Here is a 22,370-nt window from a genome sequence, read left to right as displayed (position 1 = left end):
AATTTCCAACTTAAAAGTATATTGTATTTTTTGTGCTTGAATAGAGTAATGCTGGGCTCGAGGATTTTGAAAGGAAGAAAACCCTTGGGACGGGCTCCTTTGGGAGAGTCATGCTGGTGAAGCATAAAGCCACCGAGCAGTACTATGCCATGAAGATTCTAGACAAGCAGAAGGTTGGTGTCCTGGTGGCCTACCCGCTTTACTTTAAAATGCAGTCAGCAAAGTAACCTACGCTGACACTTTCAAATAATGCTTGATGTTTCTGTTTTCATTTTTATTATTTATTATGACTATGCAGTATGTGGTTAATGTGGCTTTCAGTATGTGGGAACATGTTGTTTCTACAGTTACCTGTAGAGAACACACAGCTGTGCACCCTGATAATCCAGAAGCCCAATGTGCAGGACAAGCCCCCTCATGCTGCACTCTCTCCTGTCCCATCTCACCTTATAGCAGATGCTGCTTCACTTGACAGGACTGGGTTTGGTCCACTTAAAATATCAGTTAAATCATGGAAAAACTATAAAATCTATCTTCTGTATAAAAGAACTTTTCACTTTTTCTGCATCAATATAATAAACCAGGTTTTCTGAAGCATTTAATACCTTAAATATTTTCAGTTTTTCCCACAGGCACTAACATCTTAGAGAAAGACAAGGGTAAATATCACAACACGTTGCTTAGCTGTTACCTTACAGAGACTGGCTTCTTGACCTCCTGGGACCCAAGGAGGAAACTGGTGGCAGCAGAGTGAGGAAGTATCCAGGGGACAGACTGTCCCATGGTAATATGTGCCAGGAGACAGATGTGGGGCAGCTGTGTCCTGTGGTAATATAAAGAAGCTGCATTGTAACTCTACAGACCTAACAGACACATTTTAACAAATAAAAAGTAGATTTTTAAAGGGTGGTTTATTTAATAGCCCAGTGCTTAATGCTTAACAAATATAAAAATATTGTGGTTGTAATAAGTTTTCAAACCCCGTTGTGTATTTTACATTTCAATTAGCCACATTTTGTTATAAGTTACCACACATGTTGGACACCATAGCATCAGCCTGTTTCAACCTTTATTTTCTTTGAAACTAGATTAATCTCTCACATAAAAAGGAGATAAATGGCTTAGGTCTCTCTAAAATTAAAGGTAATGACACACACATTCAGTTGACCATCCTTGTCAGCTGCCCTCATTCACCTATTTTCCAACCTCTTAAGTATTTCCTGATCATTCTAACCCCACAGTTTAGCTGTTTGATACCGTCTGCTGCCTCTCACTGCTCCTACGCCAAGGGTATCAGACAGCAACTAGGTCGCCAACTCCAGCACACTTTGTTCATCTGTAGCTTTTTTGGAGCATGTGACTGCGATAGCCTTTTACCCTGCCGTGGTCCTGCCCCAGCACCTGCTCTGCTGATCTTACCCCTACATCTGTGGGTCTTCCTTTCTTTTCCTGTTTCATTTTGTTTCACGTGTGTGTGTGTGTGTGTGTGTGTGTGTCTGTCTGTCTGTCTGTGTGTCTGTGTGTGTCTGTGTGTGTGTCTGTGTGTATTGTTTGTGTCTGTCTGTCTGTGTGTCTCTGTGTGTGTGTCTGTGTGTGTGTGTGTCTGTGTGTATTGTTTGTGTCTGTCTGTCTGTCTCTCTGTCCTTCACTCCCTTTGTTCATTTCACATTTTTTCTGTATATATTTTTATCCAACAACCTCAACCCTTTCTTAGGCTTTCTGTTCCTAAGCTGTACAGTTTGAACACAGAGCTTTCCCAGGCCCTTTAAGTCCTGCCTTCATCCGCCGGTAAGCTTATGGAGTTCAAAGTGAGTTAGCAGCTCGCTTGCTCGCATAGGTAACAAGAGAGGCTTCGGTTTCCTGCTCTCTTTGTAAACCTACCTTCTGATTTATGTTTCCTTTCTTCAACAATTTATGAAATGCTGGTAATATTAAGAAGATAATGACAGTTACCATCCAGCTTTAAAATATTTTGGAAGAACACTTTTAGCATCTTCTTTTCATACTGTAGAACCCTGTTAAGTAATTTACCAAGGTGGCTACCTCGTGGATAAGTCATGGCAATGGATATTTGCAGAAAAATAACTGTAGTTTGATGTCATTTCTGTTACTGCAGTACCCTGGGTCTTGGCATAAATTAGTATGGAAGACTCTGATTTCTTGTTTATTTAATTTGATTGAGATAAGTAATAAAATAACAGACCATAACAACCCCCTTTCTGCCAGTAAGTTCATACAAATCATTCAGTTAGGTAAGCCTAGCTTCTCTACTCTTAATGTACATGGAGCAAAGGGGAATAAATACAGAAATTAAGGAGATCCCATTACTCTCTCTACAGTATGTCAAATGGTGCTAGGATATATACACACATGAACACATGAAAATATGTACATGTGAGTGCACATCTACACACATGTAGCCAACATGCACCTGTTGTCTGAGTTGGTCTTCACAACCATGTGTGGCATTGATCTCCCTTTTAAGCTAACCACTGCACTACATAACTGTTCCTATGTCTGACAGCCAGTAAGTTAGGCAGTATGTTGACTGAGGTTTATCTGATTTATGAGCCTTATTTCTCATTAATTTTCCCTTCAAAATGCATTCTTATCCACAGGATTCTTTCCAGCCATCCCTTGTTTGATGCCCAGTTAACTCCAGTGTATTATAGTGGCACCATGATGCCCAAAATCCCAGGCCTTTTACTTCTACTTTTCTTCCCTTCGGATAAACTGTTTTCTTACTATACCATAGCATTTCTTTGACTCATCTGAAAGCTTATGAAACAAATGAAGACAGGGCTCAGCTTGTACTCGTCCTACTTCTGAACCTGTCCTAACTGTCTCCAAATCCCCACTGGAGCCTTACCTCATACTGCCCTTGCCTGGTCTCTGTGTCTCTGCCTGGAAAGTTGACTTTAAAAAGAATACATGCTCTTCTGGGGAGGGGGATGCGGCATGCTCTCATTCTTTAGTGGCCCTCTAGTACTTTGCCTGAAAGAACCGGATGATGGTGGATTAGTCAGTGCCTTTAAACTGATGTATTTGAGCTACATATTAAGATCCGTGTAAGTTTTATATACAATAAGAGCTGTATCCCAGGGGTTATTGTAAAATGTTCTCTGACATGCTCTTTACCACATTCTCAGAAGTGCTATCCTTAAGCACAGCTAAATAAAACCACCACTCTCACAGTGTCTTCATGTGTTTCCTCCTCTGGGCCTGGCTCTGGGGGTTAACCTGTACCCTGTTTCTCTTCCTTCTCTCCTGAGCCTTATTATCTATCTGTCTTTTAAAATTATCTTAGCTCTTATCTTTTTTGTAAGTTATAGTAGCAATTGGCTTTTTTTCTCCTGAACTGTCACTGTGTGCCAGGCAGTATGTTAACCACTTGACTTCAGTTGTGTCCCATGACATTTTAAAGCATCAGAAGTCTAGAGACAAGGATCCTGTCCTCGGCCTCGCATAAGCAGTTTCTCTTCTGGCAGCTTATGACACCATAGCTTGTATATTACTATTTACATATTGATGCATCCTTCAAGTAAATCCTATGCGCTGCAAAGGCAGGCGTTTTCTGAGCCTGTGATTTTACTGTCTTTTCTTGTCTTTATATGTAGTAAATGAGCATAATTAAAAGTAAATTCAGTTTAGCTAGTTACATTTAGTAATGTAAAACTTTACATTAAAAACTACCTAAGCATATATGCCTTACCAGTTTAGATATCAATATTAATTCAAATTAATGTCTATTTTAATCATATCTTATATGTATATAGCTGACTTAAGTTTATGATGCAGAAAAACATCTTGTGGTTTTTATTGCTTACTTCATAAGCCAATGTAAATTTTATGCCTAATTTAGAACCTGCTGTCATAAAATGAAACACAAAGAAACATAAATTCTCCAGCTGGCATCAGTTAGGTGACTTAGTGTGATATATATGCTACCTAATTCTATAACTATTTAGTGTATGGACAGTAGTGACCCAACAACTTCACTGTATGGATTTTGAAAACTAGAGTTGAAGCAGCATTCCAAAATTCCCAAAGCTGGTTGAATAGAAAGTCTAGGCTAGCACACAGGTCTTCCAGCTCCAAATCAGTTACTCCTGACTCAGTATCCCTCCTGACCTCACGTGGTGTATCAGTCTCTGGCTGGGTCAGTGCCCTGGAGTCCTCGTCTCGGGAAGCCTCTGCCCAGAAGAAAGTCACTCCACCGACATCACATCCACATGGCAGTTCTCTCCACCTCCCCAAGACTTTCTGTTCCTAAATCCAAGCCAGCCTTCCCTGAGGAATGGCACCCAGTCCCCAGGAGGTCACAGTTGTTTCTCTTCTGTTCTGCAGCCAGTCTAGGAAATGTTTGTTATAAAGACCATATTTTTTTCCATTTTTTTTTTCTCTGTGGCTATGTAAATTGAATTTTAAATTTTAATTATTTTATTCAAGTACAGTTTGAAAATTCACCTTTTACCACTGTTTTACTCTTTCAATTTTTTTGCTTTTCCTTGATCTTTAATATCCTGCTACATACTGATGCAATAAGTGATTTGATCATTTGGCTAGCAGCAAATATTTTCACATAGTAAATTTTAAAGTAATTTTACAGGTCTATTTTTTGTTCCCATTTAAGTCTTGTTTCTCACTTGATTTATACTTGACTTACAGTGTAGCTCAGGCTTGCCTTGAACGTATGGCGCTCCTCCTGACTCTGCCTCTCAAAAGTTAGGATAGTGGGCATGCCTCACCACAGCTGGACCATACTTGACCTAAAGACCGAGGCTGGAACTCTCTGCTAGGCTGCAGGTGTTCGACTCTTACCAGCCTGGTTGATTGTTCCTATTTTCTTCATGGAATCTACTGATTGTGCTCATCCACTGTGACTGTTCACGGAAGACGGTTTTCTTTGAATGACAGTCGCCCTATGTGCCTTCGCGCGCAGGTGGTAAAGCTGAAGCAGATCGAGCACACTTTGAACGAGAAGAGGATCCTGCAGGCCGTGGAGTTCCCTTTCCTTGTGCGGCTGGAGTACTCGTTTAAGGTCAGTCACACTGCTGCCCAAGGAAGGTGCCTCCACCCAGACATGCTTTTGACACATGAAATGCTAGTAGAATTCTAGGGAAATGATGAAAGTAGAGAACGGACATGAGCAAAAAAAAGGAGTGCCGTCAGAGCTTCTGTAATTGGTGCCATTGTGCTCTGCACTTAGGCGGCATGGGGGAGTTGTGCTTCTCCCTGGGTGCTTGTCCATGGCGGCCTGTGTGATTTCCCATGAGACACAACACGAAAGCAACTATTACAGTGACACATGAACGGACATCTAGCTAGTCGTATGCTCACTCGGAAGAAGATGCTGTACACTGTCTTCCTCTTAGGACCTCAGTGTGTTCCTTCACAGTAATTTGTATTCTGGGCTTTTGTGGCTTTGTTGTTGCTGTTGTTACTGTAGTAACCAGAGAGAGAAACCGCTGTGCTGCTGTCCCTGAGTCCTGGAGAGGGTTGATCCCTTAAGTCCAAGCCTCCCTGGTTCTTTAGAGTGATCTTGGCATCTCTGCACTGCTGAGCCATACACAGCATTTGGTTTTGCTCAATCCTTTCTTCTTTAAATTTAATAAAATCCTATAGACTTAAAATATTAAAACCATCCATCTTGCAAACATAAACGTTCTTACTGGCTTTTCCAGGTTGGTTTTAACTTTGTTACTCCTCTGCATACGCTGTGCTACTGTGTCATTGCTGCAGTAGCTCATTACTCAGAAGGTAAATGGAGCTGCAAGGCCAAGGACAGCGGAGCTCGCAGGCGTCTCTGGGGCTGTGAGAGTAAGGGGGTAGAGAGGAGGACCGAAGAACTGGGGCACTCTTTATTCAGTATCTTTCCCCTTCAATTTATTGCTCTGTCAAATGGATTGTGACTTTGCCCTTTCTAACTGAACATGGTATCATCTTAAAATGTTTTTACCTAACTTTTATAATTTGCAGTATTTTAATATAAATGTATAATATATTATATTATGTGTTATTTGTTCATAGGATAATTCTAATTTATACATGGTTATGGAATATGTCCCTGGAGGTGAAATGTTTTCTCATCTAAGAAGAATTGGCAGGTTCAGGTAACTGGTGCTCTTGTCTTCCTTCTTTGAGTTTTCACATGCTCATGTTTACTTTAAGCCAAAAATACATTTGCTTAATTAACCGATGTTTTATCCCTAGAAAGTATTAGGTGAACACATTATTAGGAGGCCATATCACATATGAGCTTTAAAATTCAAATGAGAACACTGTGAAATATTTAAATATTCTTCTACTGCTAAGTATTGTGAGAATTTTGAAGAATTGTGAAGAATTTCTAAAAAATACAAAAATTAACTTTTTAAAAAAACAAGTATTTTAAAATAATAGTATTTAAGACATATAACAGTATACGCTTTGTGATTTCTAATAATATTTAATGGGCATTTGCCATCCTGGGTGTGTTGGGCTGGACTGGAGGGACAGGAGCATAGCTGCGGCCAATGGGGGCCAGCAGGATCTCATTGAGCATGAGTGTGAGAGAACCAGCCTTCTCCACAGCAGTTTTCAGGGACACAGCTCTCTTTATTAGGGGAACAAGGATTATATAAACCTTGGGGAGTGGGTAGGGATTTTCAGGGTGTGGGTACATCATTGGCTGGGGCTAAGGTGCTGGGAGTGCTTCATTTGCATGAAGAGGAATTCCAGTGCTTGCTGGACTTGACCTTCTAAGGAGGGAGGAAGTTTAACCTGAGACCTGGCCACCAGGCTATGTGACTACTTCAGGGTGGCAGAGGTGGGGGTCGCAAGAATATCTGCACTTGGACAAGCAGGCCCAGAGCAGGGAGGAAGCAGTCTGACTCCTGCTAGTCTCCGGACAAAATTTTCGGGGTTTGGACACATCTTGACCTCACTATTGTTCTAGACTGAATATGAGGAAGGAGATATAAAGATACTAATGATATGGTGAGAAGGATTTAATTATAATATCTTTGATTTCTTAAATATATACATAATTTAAGTTTGTCACATGCCAGGTTATTACTAACATATCTCGAGTTTTATTTATGTACAAGGCACATAACTATGATTGCAAATTAGTAATCTTTCATAAATTGCATCTAAAATTAAGACCAGAATCAGTTTCATTCAATAGTCAGGATTCAGCTAAAACCTAAGTGTGAGTTTCAGCTAACCCTAAGGGCGGTCTCCTGCGGGACTGACAACTCAGAATAGGATGGTGGTAGAGCCGCGTTATTACGAGAGAGTAACACATGGGCAGGATTAGCTACGTGACTGTCCTGAGGCCTGAGCAAGCTTCATTCATTGGCCTTCAGTATAGGGACCCCAGCGTGTATGGAGCCTATGTAATGAAGCGTGGCTTCTGTTTGACGTTGATGATTTTCTTTTTCTTCTTGTTTTCACCTCTCTCCCATCACCCTAAGTAGGTCCAGAATCCTCGTGCTCCCCTGTAGCTATCTCAAGCCACACCCAAACCTTTCCTTCATTGCATTGCTTTCTTTTCTGCAACCGCTTGTTTCTTTGCTTTGTGGCTACCCACATCTGTAGCCAAACGATGCAAAGGAAAGCAAGGTGACTAAGATAATTTAGTGGGACATAACGTTCCTGAACTCTCACACATTCCTTGTTCTTACCCGCAGGATGCCACGGGATTTAAGTGTTGCTCAGTGTGGCTTTCATCAGTCTTTTCAGTCAGTTAATAGCCAATGCCAAGTTGCATTTTGAATATTCTTTCACATCTCTACAGATTGGCATATTCTCTATATTTCTTCTACCAAGCATTAGCTTCTATAAACAAGGAATACAACACTGAGCAGATCTCATATTTACAGATGAGGAAAGAAAATACAGCATGGCCTTCCAGATCAAATTCTCATAGCTTCTGAGGTGGCATGCCCCAGAACCGGGGAGGAGACTCCCAATACCTGTTCCGAAGCACCCCTCACTCTTTACTGCAATGTTGGCAGGGACCAGGCTGGAACTGGAAGCTGGGGAGAGGGTGCGATAAAATATTACTGCTAAAAGTGTTTAGCTTTTTCCTGAAGTCAACCAGTATTTATTGAGCACCTGAAGTGAATGCAGCAAAGACCTGGGGAATGTATTGATGGGCAGAAAGAACAGGAAGTGTCCAATTCTGTTAACACATTTCTGATTCTGGTGCCATCTCTTAAGGGAAAGCCTAGTAATAATTCAGGTTGTTAAAGTCACAAATCTGAAAGTCATAAAAGTTTATCAGGCAAAGTAGCAAACATTCAGTGAGCGTATTTGAAAATTAACTATAAATTCCAATTAGACATTTGGTATAGCATTTTCAAATACTACTAAGATTGTAGCATGAAAATTACACTAGTATGTCAGAGTTTCTAGATATATGGCCTATGTACAAGAACCTCACCTTTTTTTTTAACAAACATACAAATTTTGTATATGTGACTATAAACATGTCGAGCAAGAGAATTGTAAACTCACATGACTAGATTGCTTATATCTCTAGATGGGATTTCCTGTGTTGTTCTTACCGGTACTTGATACGATGCTTTTCACTGCTGAGTGTCTGTCAGTCTGAAGAAGGGACTATTTCAGATAGGTGAAACAGTGCTCATCTTCAGATGAGTGCAATTAGGCGATTCTGTGCAATGAAACGCTTTAAGCCCTTGAAGTGTGTGAGGAACGTGACTGAAGCGTGTGAACTGTGACTGTGATGACGCTGTCCAGACCATGGGACGCACTTCTACTTCCCGTTCATCCCAAGGCCAGCTGTAACTACAGTGACGTCACCATCTCCTGATTTGGACAATGATAATTTGGGATAACTATTTTAAGGTTGTGTTTTTCCTCCTGAATGTGTCTTATATTATGTATTATATATAGGAAATATCTTCCGTAAATGGTAGTATTAATTGAAGGCAATAGATATTTGGAAAATGACAAATTCTTCACCAACATTTGAATGAAAAATATCTCTCCCCACATACCTCCACTCCATTTGCATTTGGTGTACAATCCACTACTGAACACTCGTTACCCATTTGACAGAAACCCACTATTTCTCTCTTTTCCAGTGAACCCCATGCTCGTTTCTATGCAGCTCAGATTGTGCTAACGTTTGAGTACCTCCATTCCCTCGACCTCATCTACAGAGATCTCAAGCCAGAAAACCTCCTGATTGACCACCAGGGTTACATCCAGGTGGGATTCGAACACATGGCATGTATGCGTTTGCAAAACACTGAGAGACAGCTTCACACATTTTACCCCAACTATCAGTGTTTGATTTTTTATTTATATTTTTTTATTCATTCATTTATTTTTGGTTCAAGGGAGAAATTTGGCTCTATCTAAAAGGCTGACAGTGATGTCACAGTTCTGCTATTGCAGATAAGTAAATAACTACATCAAGGGAGGTGCCTGTTTGAGTCTCCTAGAGTCAGTGATTGTGAGCTAAGCTTAGGCTCCTGCAGAAAGAAACAGTAGACTCTAAATGTGAGAGTAGTCATGTGTGCCGGGAGTTCCTGTGTGCACAGCAGCTAAATGTGAGAGTAGTCATGTCTGCTGGGAGTCCTGTGCGCACAGCAGCTAAGTGTGAGTGTAGTCATGTGTGCTGGGAGTCCTGTGTGCACAGGAGCTAAGTGTGAGTGTAGTCATGTGTGCTGGGAGTCCTGTGCGCACAGGAGCTAAGTGTGAGTGTAGTCATGTGTGCTGGGAGTCCTGTGTGCACAGCAGCTAAGTGTGAGTGTAGTCATGTGTGCTGGGAGTCCTGTGTGCACAGGAGCTAAGTGTGAGTGTAGTCATGTGTGCCGGGAGTTCCTGTGTGCACAGGAACTAAGTGTGAGTGTAGTCATGTGTGCCGGGAGTCCTGTGTGCACAGGAGCTAAGTGTGAGTGTAGTCATGTGTGCCGGGAGTCCTGTGTGCACAGCAGCTAAGTGTGAGTGTAGTCATGTGTGCTGGGAGTCCTGTGTGCACAGGGTTAGAACCCCTTCATCTTGAAACCCAAATAAAAGATTCCAATCTGAAATTCTTTTGCATATTGGTATAACACTACAAATGGAAAATTCCTCAGGTGACTTTATGATGGGTGCAGTCAAATGTGCCTAATGACAGTGTTTGAGATTCCTCCAGGCTGTGATTGTAAGGTGCCTGTAAAACTTGTTCTATGCCTGTACTCTCTCCACGATCTCACTGTCCATTTGGAAATATTTAAAAAATCTGGAAAAATCCAAACCCTGAAACACTTTTGTATTTTGGATAACGGATACTCAATCTGTGTGGCCTCTTTTAATAGTGATAACTCTGCAAACCATAAGTCCTCCTGTGTCACCATTTCCCAGGCTGTGACACTCAGCCAGTGATGGAGAGGTAGAATGTGGCTGGCTGAGACCTAACTGCACGCACAGTGGCTAGTGCCTGTGGCTGCTCTCAAGTTCTTCTCATGGCATGAGGCCATGGCTTCCCGTGGCTTACCTGTCAGGGGTGTGCACAGGATTCTCCTTGATGCTACACTTCATGCCAGAGACTCACTGGACTCAGGGATATTTTATCAGCACTTACTTTGTATTGAAACCTTGCTTTCATCCCTCGTTTTCACTCTCTAAGTTGCTTATGTCTAGGACCTGTCACTCTAGACTTGTTTATTTGTTTTGAGATGAGAAGGGGTTTCCAGCTGTTCTGACCTTCGTTCACTAAATAGTCGCCTTCATGAATTACTATCAATCACATTGACTTATTTTTTTTTCACGTATTTTATCTTTATACTGAATTTTTATCTTTGTATTTAAGTGCAGGTCATTGTTCTCTGTGACTAGTCACTTTTCACATTTCTGTTTGCTTTCATAGGTCACAGACTTTGGGTTCGCCAAAAGAGTCAAGGGCAGGACTTGGACATTGTGCGGCACGCCAGAGTACCTGGCCCCTGAGATCATCCTCAGCAAGGTACTGGGCACTGTCATTCATACAGCAGAGAGAGGCTCTGCACACTCCTGCCTCAACACTGCTTGGCAGAAGCTCGCCATCTTCTAGGTTATGAATTGAAATCTGTCAGTTGGTCACAGTCTCTACTGTGAGACTTCTTACCCTGGAAGTAGATTATGGCCTAACCCTCAGACCCCATTCTGAAGCCCCAGACAGTCACAACTCTTCCCTAGCAGGCCAGTGAGGAAGGCTTGCTCTGCGTCCTCCAAAACACACATCTAGAGACAAGATGGGTCAGTTGTCAGTTCTCCCGTTGTCTCAAACTTACCACTAAGCGGAGGGAAGTTGGAAAGTTATTTTCAGCTTTAGCTTCATAGTAATAGTACAGTAATTAAACCCTTTGATCTCTGCTGAAGGCTGGCCGGTGACCACATGGGAGACAGTGGTGCTGGTACACTGCCATTAATGCAACAAACGGAGCATTACTTAAAGGGATAGTTCCATGTCTTCCTTGCCGCCTCTGGATGGAGAAAGCGGGAAGGGAAATAAATGGAAAGACTGAGCTCAGAAAGGAGCAAGTAAGGAGGAGGACCGACTACAGCCTGCAGAGACTGTGACGCTAAGTGGGTAGTTAAAACTCAGAGCTTCCTTGCTGTCATTCATCAGGCAGCTTTTCAGTCTTTGTAGTCTAACTGATTAATCTTTACGTATTAATTACCATTGCTGCTAGCTTTACACATTGCTTCCTTTCATGCACTTAATAAATAATCTGACCGCAAAATAAGTGTGAACGCCTGTACACATATTAGAGTGCACTATGAAATGCTCATTCCTCAGAATCTGGAGATTATAGAAAAATAAAGAAACCAAAAATCCTGTAGTTCCAAAGACAGTCTTTAAGAAAAGACATTTTGTACGTCTCTGTAAGCACATGTCCTAGTTGAGATCATGGTGAATGTGTGGTTGTGTGTGGATTTTTTACATTAGCATGCATGCACACCAGAGTGTGCACACATGTGCTGCTAATGCCTATGCGCAAATGCACCGTAAAGTAGTCACTGTGCTGTTGTTTGTTTGTGGAGTTTTCTGGGATTTTCTGTATAGTAGTTTCTCCTGTATTTCATGTAACTTATTATAAAATCACCTCAGAATGGAATTGCGGAGTCAGAGGTTATGAGTGTGTTTAAGGCTTTTGATATAAATTACCAAGTTGTGGGCTGGAGAGATGGGTCAATGGTTAAGAGCACCACCTGCTCTTCCAGAGGTCCTGAGTTCAATTCCCAGCAAACACATGATGGCTCACAACCATCTGTAATGTGATGCCTGTTTCCGGCCTGCAGGTGTACATGAAGGCAGAGCACTGTATACATAATAATAGATAAATAAGTCTTTCTTTTTTTAATTACCAAGTTGTTTTCCAAAAAGATTGCAGCATTTTATCTACTTACCAGGAGTGTGTGGTGGCATCTGCATCCTTTCCAGGACTTCAAAATTTGTGCTAATTTAAAAGGCAATAAATTTTATCTTGTTTTATTTGATTATGAGTTTTATTTTCAAATATGTAATTACCCCTTAGTATTTCTTATGTGTTTATAAATTCAATCATAAGTCCATGTCCTTTGCCTGTATTTTTCTCCTGATTTTTAAATTCTCTGTCCAAGAGTATTATGGTCTTGTAGCTGATGGATGTGTTTACAGTACACACTCCACAGACGGGAAAGGTGAACAACTGATCCCATTTCTATTAGTAAAGTAAGATGCTCTGCCCATTATAATAAATTTCCCTTAAAATAAAATATATTACCAGAGGAAAGAAGAAAATCCCCATGTTGTACTGTGCTATAACTTATTTGATGTCTAGGAAGCTAAATGGTCTGTACAGCTAACACCTGAACAAAAAGACAGACTAGGGGGTTGTTCTTTTCCTCTCATAATCTTTAGCTGACACGGACCATGGCTGATAGCAAACTTTGTATAAACATATTAATGTAAACATTATCAATAGGCACCCTCTTACAAATTGTTTTAGTAAGCTTGATATAAAAAGGGCACGTGAAACAGATCAGAGCCTTTGAAGTCTGTTTGGCTCACAACATATTTTTTTGAACATGCCTTTTCTTTTGATACACTATTCACAAAACCCTGTGCACATTTTCTTTCCTGTGCCTTCAGGAGATGAGACTCGGACAAGCAAGTAGCAAAATTCACATGTACTTACTTGAACATTCGTACTGATTGGAGGCCACATTATTTTTGTTTTCAAGATACTAAGATAAACATGATTATCTCAAGTGTTTTCACCCTCCCAGTTCCAAGAATGTAGGCTGTCCTGAAGCCTCATCATTTGCTGTAGCAGCAGTCCTGTTTTGTTTTGGAGTTTTTTACTTTTCTAGCTCTACCATTGCAAACCTAATGCATCGGATTGCAGCCTGGGATGGGACTCCAGCAGTAATGGGGTCTGGTTTCCTTTCTGCTCCTGGATAGCAGCAACAGTCCCCCACTGAGACAGAGCGGCTTCCCTGTCAGGGTTAATCTCAGTGATTTAGGAATAAGGTGTAATAATAGCCCTTTCTAATGTCGAACTCCTGTATCTGAAAGTTCTTTGCTTCGCTTAATCAAACCTGTCCTGATAGGTTTATTCATTTCTCATATTCTGTTCTACATAGCTGTTAACAACTGCTATAATCATGTTCATACATTTTTTCCAGATAATTTTGAAATTACTTGTGGCTTAATTTTCCCTGATGTTGCTCTGTCCCAGGGCTATAATAAGGCGGTGGACTGGTGGGCACTGGGCGTGCTGATCTACGAGATGGCTGCTGGCTACCCCCCATTCTTTGCTGACCAGCCGATTCAGATTTATGAGAAGATTGTTTCTGGGAAGGTAAGTGATGGATCTAATTACTCCTTCCTTGGCGTTGTCTGTGCGTGGTGCTAAAGCTGGCAGGTTAGAACCATATCAGATTCTTGCCCTAACCCAGGGGGAACAGAAACACTCTGTATTGCTGTTCCTCTAGACAAAGAGCTGTTGTACAAGCACGTCAACAAGGTAATGAGGGAGCTTCCATTTTCAGAATTTTGTTTTTGTTTATAAAAAAAAGTATGATTGTAATTATTCTCAGTATTCCTGTAAATCAGAATTATGACCTCATGTGAATGTGTGCTTGGAGAGCAGTTTAGGAGCTGTACTTATGTAAGTGTTCTAAAAACAGATTTCTGATTTGAATTACATCAAAATTAGAAGTAAAAATAATTTGGATCAGCCTTTTCTAAGAAGAAATCACGGAGTTGATTTTAGCAGAATTGCTATGTTTAATGTGATTATAATTGGGCCTGGGTTTTAGCAAACAGGAACCAGCAATTGTCCTTGACCATGAGTGGACTGAGCATGTAACATTGTGGAAGATTATTCTGTACGCCCTTGTTTTGCTTTTTTAGTCTCTAACATTTCTTTCAAAAGCGTTTGCTCACTCATGTTCGGGATCTTTCTGAAACCACTACTGTCAGTTTCAGTAGAGAAGAGGGAAGCTCTGGGTTGGAGAGATGGCTCTGCAGGAAGGGTGTCTTCTCTAAGCTGGGGCCTGGGGACATGCCCAGGAGCGTCCATGTCAATGGGAGTGTAAGCTCCTGCAAGTTGTCCTCTCTGCAGTACTCATGCGCCCCTCCCCCATGTCACTACATACATGTACGTAATCATAAACATTCACAGGAGGAGGCATTCTGAGCATGTGCGAGTACTGCAGCCTTTTGTTTTTGTGAAGAATGCTACCATGGGATAGACCGTCAGCTTTAAACATGGCCCTGAGATGGATGCACCTACGTTTTTGGTTGTAGTTGTAATTTTATGATCTTCTTAGGCAGAGATAAGTCAGTCAGCCTAAAAGTGAAGTCTCCATTTCTTTCTATCTCAACCGGATTCACACTCTGCATTTTTGTAAAGCTGAGCTTAGTGGCCATGAATTTAAATGTTGCAGTGTTAAATACTCACAAAGTACCATGAATATCCGATAACATAATGATTTATCCTTTATGCTGGGATCCAGATATACATTAATTGCAGCCACAGTGAGGCTTCTCACTCTAGACTAGACTGTCTATTGCTGTGGTTAATTTATCAGTATGGCCTAATAATATTTATTATCAGGCCTATAATTATTATTACGGTGGTATTTTCTAACCCGCTAGCAGTGAATGAAGACACAGACACCTGTTACATTTTAAAATAACCTTAGTTAATCTCATGCCATCTGCTTCTAATAATTTCTATCGAGCTATGTCCCATCCATAACCCCAAATACTTGCTAATGCTTTTTGTCTGGGCCAGCTCTCCACCCATGCCAGCCATGTGATTCTCCTTCACCGAACCCATGACGCAGCCTTCTTATTCCTCTCCTCTCCTCCAGTCTCTTCTCCTCCCAAGATTCTCTCTGTCTCCCAAAGCCCAGGAGCCGTAGCCACACCCATCCCATTTGCCTTGCCCAGGGGTGATGATGGTCTTTCATTTGTGGAACCAGGTTAGGCTCTTAGGCAAGGTACTGGTGGGGCACAAAGACAACAAGCAGTAATTAGCATCAAAATACATCAGACCAACCTCCAACAGTCTATCCAACCATTAAGGATTCCTGCCTCCACACACCAGTGTTATTCCAGATCTCAAAATGTATGTGCCATCTTCGAGAGTCGCAAGATTTTTGTTTTTCCTGGTATTTTATTACATTTTCTAGAGAAGTCTTTATATTAGATTAGTATTCACAAATTAGGGGCTAACCATCGGCATTAACGTTAACTTTGTCAAGGCAAATACCTCTTTCAGGTAAATAAAGTGAGCGTGATGCTCAGGGTGCACGCTGATGCAGGCAGCACTGGAGGATGGGTGCAGTAGTGTTCAGAGTGACAGGTTTCTGCTCTTCTTGTGACGCAGAGGTCTGTCCTTCGGGTTTCCTGCCATTGTTGTTGTCCTCCCTCCCAGATGATGAAAGTAAAAGAACTTTTAATGTGCAAAAACTAAAACATGGTGAAGCATTAGTAGAAAAGGAAGTGATCTTGTTTATAAGAACATGGAGGCAGAGAGATGGCCCAGCTGTTAAGAGCATTGCAGAGATCGGCATGGCAGGCAGTTCATGGCCTCCGATAACGTAAGTTCCAGGAGAATCTGACACCATCTTCCGGCCTTCACAGGCTTCTCCACACACATGGTTCATATAAACGCATGCAGGTACACACATACATATGCATATAAATAATAAGTAAATAAATCTTTAAAAAGAGAGAATATGAGAAGTGAATACTTAAACTTTAAAAAATAATAAGAGCCAAAGGTCATCTGAAGCCTTATACGAAAGCCAAAATATATTAGAACTAGAAGTAAGAGGAGAGTGTTTTATTAATGCAGAGCAGAAATGTAGGCAGAATGGAAACTTAGAAATTATAGGAATGTTTCAGATAATTTAACTAGAGGTAATTAAAAAGTTCCTGAACCTTTACTATACTACTTTTATTTTTCTTCATAAGAAATCAAATTATAACAAAGATGCTGTGGAAATTACGTTGTTTATGTAGAACAGTTGCTTTAGTTAAAACGAATGCATCTCTCTTGCTGTGAGTTAACTTCAGTTTGCTGTCATTCTCCCTTGAATATAATTTTTCAGCTGTTTGTGACTTTTTCATTTCATGTCAAATTTTAATATTTTATATTTAATAATTGAATATGTTCTAAAGCTATAACCATTTAAATGCAGTCACACTTTGAAAAAGCATAAAATATGTAACATGATAGGACTGATTCCCTCTCCATATTGGGTAGAATCTACCATTTGCCCATTTAAAGCAAAATTCATCACGTGGACTATTGCCCCTGTGCCATTTCTAGAATGTGTGTTATGAGAAATACAAGTCATATTCCCAATTCTCCCATAATACTGTTTCAGCTTCAGATCCTAACGAAAGGTGTCTCTGTCCACACTGCAGGCCTGTCAGTGCCTTCCTTAGTAGGTATAAGCCAAATTGAAAGTTAACTAGCTTTTCCTTTTGATAGCTCATGTCACTAAAATCCAATTTTAGCCTTATATTTGGGAGCTCTGCAGTTGCAGTTTTCAGTCAAAAACTTTTTTGTGCTGGGAGAGGCGGTCCGTGCCTGCCTCTGCACTGGGGAGCTAGAGGCAAGAGGTTCAGGAGTTTAAGACCCAGCTGGCCTACATGGGACCATCTTAACAGCAATAAAAGATAACAAAATTAATAGCTTTGTCTGATCTTGCCAAAAGCTTATTGCTTGATACAATAACATTCCATTCTTTTCTTAAACCCTGTTATAAAATAGGTCCAATATTAGAATTAAAACAAAGCCAGGTACAGTGGTGCACTCCCATAATCCCAGTACTTTGGAGGCAGAGACAGACGGATCTCTGTGAGTTCAAGGCCAGCCTGGTCTACAAAGTGAGTCCAGAATAGCCAGGGCTGCACAAAGAAACCCTGTCTAGAAAAAAATAATAATTAAAACAAAAGTGAAGTGACTAATCCACTATTTGAATATTATATTGTTAAGAATTTCTCTATTACAATATTTTAACCCAAACTGGTATTTTTAAATGCACAGAAAGACGGTCAGTCAGCTTTTAGACTCTCCTGCACATTTGCTTTTGAAAAACAGAGGAGGTGGCATTTAAATGTCAGATTATTCATGCCTGTTAATGTTCAAACTTGGAAATGCACAGTTGACAGAAAGGACTTACAATCCTGCAGTTACCGTGTGCGCCCTAGCCTGCATGCACCGCGTTTCTGTGTAGTCTTTCCATTTCACACCTGAGTGCCAGTAGTCTGTAATGAGAATCAAGTGTGGTTTTTACAACACTCTCAGCCTATGTTACCGATGGAAATATATAAACCAAAATTGTGTTCAGAGATGGTACGTGAAGACAGAGTAATCAAGTAACAGCGGCTATAGAGAACATAACTTGAGAGCCTTTGACTTTTGTCATTTGAAATTGTCTTAATTCATTCCATGTGATGTAAATATTCCTCCATCCTCAGTGAGCTGCAGGAAGACAGTGCAGAAGCACAGGCCTCGCTGTGTACTGGCCAAAGAGTTCATTCATTCTTGCTGAAGGGAAATCTGCACTCACGTGAAGGATAACTGATAGTCCCCAGAGGTCTCCAGGTGTGCTCAGTCTGGGAGGACTGTTGGCTACAGCCAAAGGATAGAAACCCAGATAGGCACAGGGAAAAGGCAGTCCAGGCCAGTCCACGGGAGACCAGGCACAGGGACTCATGTAACTGCCCCAATATTAGCTCACCCAAGCACAGACGTGAGAGGTGTTACAGATCAGTGAAAGCCGTGAGAGACTCAGCGCCCAGCTTCTTCATGGTAGCCCATTAACCCATGCGCCCTCCACTTAGCACATAACAAAGGCTCGGACTCTCAGAATGGAAAGCACACAGGCAGATAACCTGTGTGTCTGTAGATCTGTGCACGGGGAATCACACTTGTCGTTCAGGTAGTTTCCTACAGTGTAAGGAAGTGGCGTCACTCAAGGTCCCAGTCTGACAAGCACAGGGCTTGGAAGCAGCCTTCTGCCTACCATGCTGACTTTTCTGCACTCATCCTGTGTCCTAAACAATAAATGCATATGCAAAACAGTACAACATTGTTTCTAAGAGGTCATTGTCACTGCTCTTTTAGGAAACTTAAGTGTCATTTTCTACTTGGCTTTGACTATAGTTAAATTGACCTAGAAGTATTCAGTTGTTCTCTGCTCTTTTTTACTGGGTCTCCTCACCATGTAGCCAAACAAGACTTTGAACGTGTAGTCCTCCTGTCTCCACCTCCCAAGTGCTTTTGCCAGGAAGACCAGCTTTGTGCGGCAGTGTTGAGGACTAAACCTCAGGTTTCAGTCTAGCCAAGCACGGCACTAGCTGAGCTAAATGTCGTCCTCATGAAAGATAGGCAGCTGTGCTATTTCCATAAAGCCCAGGGCCATTTTTAATATTTTGTTCTGGTGATTTAATAATCTTATCAACACTTGCTTCCACATAGCCTTTTGCTGGTTTAGTGAGCAGATGGTATTAACTCTGACTGCTTCTGAGGGAGGGGGAGAAACGAGAAGGAAGTGAACAGTGGTCCTCTGCACCCTTCTAGATCTGTTACATTTCCCTTAGAGACACTGTAAATACAGCACCCATGCTTACAAATCTATGTAAGTGCCCCAGTTCTCTTTTCACTTCTGGAGTGCAGGCTGACTGATGTTCCCCTGAGGACAGCAGGTAGTGTGAATATTGACACATCTATAGAAAGCCTAGTGTATGAAAATGTTTTATCTTTAGAAGATATCATTAATGTATAGCATTTCTTTTGCTAGATAAATTGTTTATTGAGATTGCAATACCTCATTTAGAGAATGGGTTTCTTAAAATATATTCCAATATGCTGTGACCAGAAGTTAGTAAAGAACTGCTCGGAGCAGTGTGCAAACTCTTTGAGTATATAAGCCTTGTAAGTTTATTCCAGTGCATAAAAATGGTTTCTAGTTACATAATCTTCCCCCCATGTCAATAACTGCAGAATATTAGCAAGACACTGCTTCCATCTGCAGAAATCATTTTCATAACTTCTGTAATTAAACTCTGGGAAGACAAATTTGATTCAGACTTATTTTATTGCTGAATGGGAGAGGGCTGTTAGTAAGACCAGTTAGTGACTTTAAATCATGGATACTGTAACAGTCTACCTTGCTTTGCTTTTTGGATGTTACTTCGCTTTTGAGAAATAAATTTAAATTTGCAGAAAATAATAGTTGTTCCAACGTTGGAATACATGAGCCTGTAATTGGTGCTGAAAATATAAGAGTCCGTCAGATCTGCTCTGCTTGGGCTGGCTTTCACATGATACATAATATCATTTGACCAAGTCCCTTAGGACAGCAGCTGTATACACAGAGCTTCTCCTGTAAAACAAGGTTATGTTATCCTTTCACTCCCATTCTATCAGAGTTTCTACATAAGACTGGATTTGGGTATTTGAAAACATTAAATTATAACTTTCTATCTTCCAGGCTCTTTCCTTGATAAAAGTGGTATCTAATAGACTGAAAAATGGGAAATGCATTTCTACTGGGCATAATAAAATAAAAGCTATTTTCATAAATGTTAGTGATTTTTAATACTGTCAAATAAAATATGTTCCCTCATATTATAATTGGACAAATTGAAAATTGAAGAAGGTAAAGGGGTTTTTCATAGGTCACAGAGCGCATATATACTTCAAATTGATACTAAAGGAGAGATACTTCTCTGGAGACGACAGTCTGACCAAGAGTGCTGCTGGGTGTCTGTCATCCTTGCTGCTCAGAGACTGAGGCAGAATGATCACTGGCCCCCAGGAGTGTGAGTCCATTCTGGGCAACATTACAAGAGTCTTCCTTTGGGCTCAGACTTTAGAGAGCAGAAATAAGTGATCATGTGTAACTCCTGACTCTGCATGAACACATGGGAAATATTCTGGCTCTGCCCTTGAATATAGGTTTTACCATCTCCACTGTCATCTTACCTGAGCCACCAGAGAAGTCCCATCCTGTCACTTCCATAACCCCTACGAGAGAAGGCTGAGGCTGCAGTCCGTGCTGCACTCAGCTCAGCATGCTTGAGGCCCTGGGTTCAGTACCCACAACCAAAACCAAAATGACTTAAAAAGAAAAGTAAAAACTTTTCACTGAACTGATCCCCCACATTCTTCAGAGGAAGTGTCAAAGGCCTTACAGCATTGTTTCCTGAGGAGGGACAGTCACATCCGTGGATCACTCTAGCCGCTGTCATTGTTGATCATGAGTCTTTCTCATAGAAATAGAAACTCCATGAAGGCATGCCTCTGCCTTATTACTTGTCTGTATGTCCCAAGCACATGAGTTCACAGCACATGGTGGGTTGGATGGAGTGGATTTGGATTCATGTGTTGATTCCGTACTTCTTAAGGTCAGCTCCCATGGTCAGGAGCAGGGCTGCATGTGGGACACAGGTAGTGAGTGTGGGCTCCGCCCGCATGCTGTGGCTTTCATCTTTGGTGCCCACCCTGGAGGCACTGTCTCGGAGATGTTCTGTGGATTTCAGCCTTGCAGATAGTCCTGATACTGTTAACTTGTTCTATAAATCTGTAGTCAGTTGAGAAACTGATCCCATCTGAACAATCCCTGATTAGGAAATGAAGGAAAATAGAAGCAAATAGTCAAGGTGGCATAGGTCACATTACAGACACCTTTTCCACACCAGCCACACCCAGTAACCCTGCCCCCTGCTCAACCCCGATGTTCTGCTAGCTTCAGATGTTCCCTTTCAGGCTCCGGATCTGCCTTATTGCACAGGCAGGAAGCTCATAAACATGCACATTGAGGTCTGAGTAACTTCCCCAAAATCCCAGTGACCAGGCTGCAACCTCACTGGAGCTCAGGGGCTCAGTATATACCTAAGGCTCTCACCAGCTCCAGTATGTACCTAAGGCTCTCACCAGCTCCAGTATATACCTAAGGCTCTCACCAGCTCCAGTATATACCTAAGGCTCTCACCAGCTCCAGTATATACCTAAGGCTCTCACCAGCTCCAGTATTCTGTACTCATAATTTCACTTTCTAAAGTGTTCATAACTGATCATAATTATGAAAGTATTCCAGAGCTGCTTGGAATACGGCATATATTTTAACCTAAAAAGTTTAAATGCACCACAGTGTAACACCAGAAAGGAAATGTCATTCATTTTTAACGGCAAATATTCTTTGTACAAAGTGATGGACCTCATAAAGACAGTTTCAGGGTATCATGGTTTTGAACCATATTCTTACCCCATGCCTTTATTTTTATTTTTCTCCTACTCTCCTTCCTAACCTCAAGCTCATTCCTTTCATCTCATATAGGTAGGTAGGTAGGTATGTAGAGAGACAGACAGAGAGACAGACAGACACTACAAATGTGTATGTGTAGTCTATGCACCTGTATAAAAATCTAGGGTCCGCAGAGACAAAACATGTGTTTGAGTGGGGCATATGGGTCACATTTTCCTTCTGCACTCATCTGCTGATGGATTCCAAGGCGACTGTGACTGGTGCTTCAGCAAGTGTGGATGGACGAGGATCTCAGTGACAGCTTGGGTTGGCTCTTTGGCAGAAAGCTGAGTGTGTGGTAGTTTTACTTTCATTGTTGAGGACTCTCCTTACTGGTTCCACAGTGGCTAAGTAATGTGTGTCTGACTGCCATGTGTAAGGGTCCCTTTGCTTATCATCCTCGCCAGCATCTGGTACCTGTTGTCACGACTGCCACCCTCTACCTTTGTGTCTTATTGTTTGAAGACTTGCTGTTGACTTCATGAGCCCCTGTCGCTGTCGTGGTATTTAAAGGGGAGAGTAGATCCTCCTTATCGTGCAGTGATTGCTTCTAGTGAGAAAGATGAAAG

General features: G+C 41.4%; 1 protein-coding gene across 4 annotated transcripts in view; it reads left to right on the top strand.

Moving 5' to 3' along the window:
• The window catches only part of Prkacb (protein kinase cAMP-activated catalytic subunit beta), an 88,981-nt gene that overhangs the window by 58,859 nt on the left and 7,752 nt on the right, over positions 1-22,370 (top strand). For all 4 annotated transcript variants that reach the window (XM_051165880.1, XM_051165879.1, XM_051165882.1 and 1 more), the window contains exons 3-8: positions 45-173; positions 4,943-5,041; positions 6,031-6,113; positions 9,096-9,222; positions 10,868-10,963; positions 13,704-13,826. In XM_051165880.1, coding sequence (XP_051021837.1) covers positions 45-173; positions 4,943-5,041; positions 6,031-6,113; positions 9,096-9,222; positions 10,868-10,963; positions 13,704-13,826 — 657 coding nt within the window. The remainder of the gene's footprint in view (positions 1-44; positions 174-4,942; positions 5,042-6,030; positions 6,114-9,095; positions 9,223-10,867; positions 10,964-13,703; positions 13,827-22,370) is intronic.

The sequence above is a fragment of the Acomys russatus genome, chromosome 23 (assembly GCF_903995435.1).
Source record: "Acomys russatus chromosome 23, mAcoRus1.1, whole genome shotgun sequence".
Classification (NCBI taxonomy): Eukaryota; Metazoa; Chordata; class Mammalia; order Rodentia; family Muridae; genus Acomys; species Acomys russatus.
Note: the sequence above shows the minus strand (reverse complement) of the source record. Positions and strands in the feature narration are given on the sequence as shown.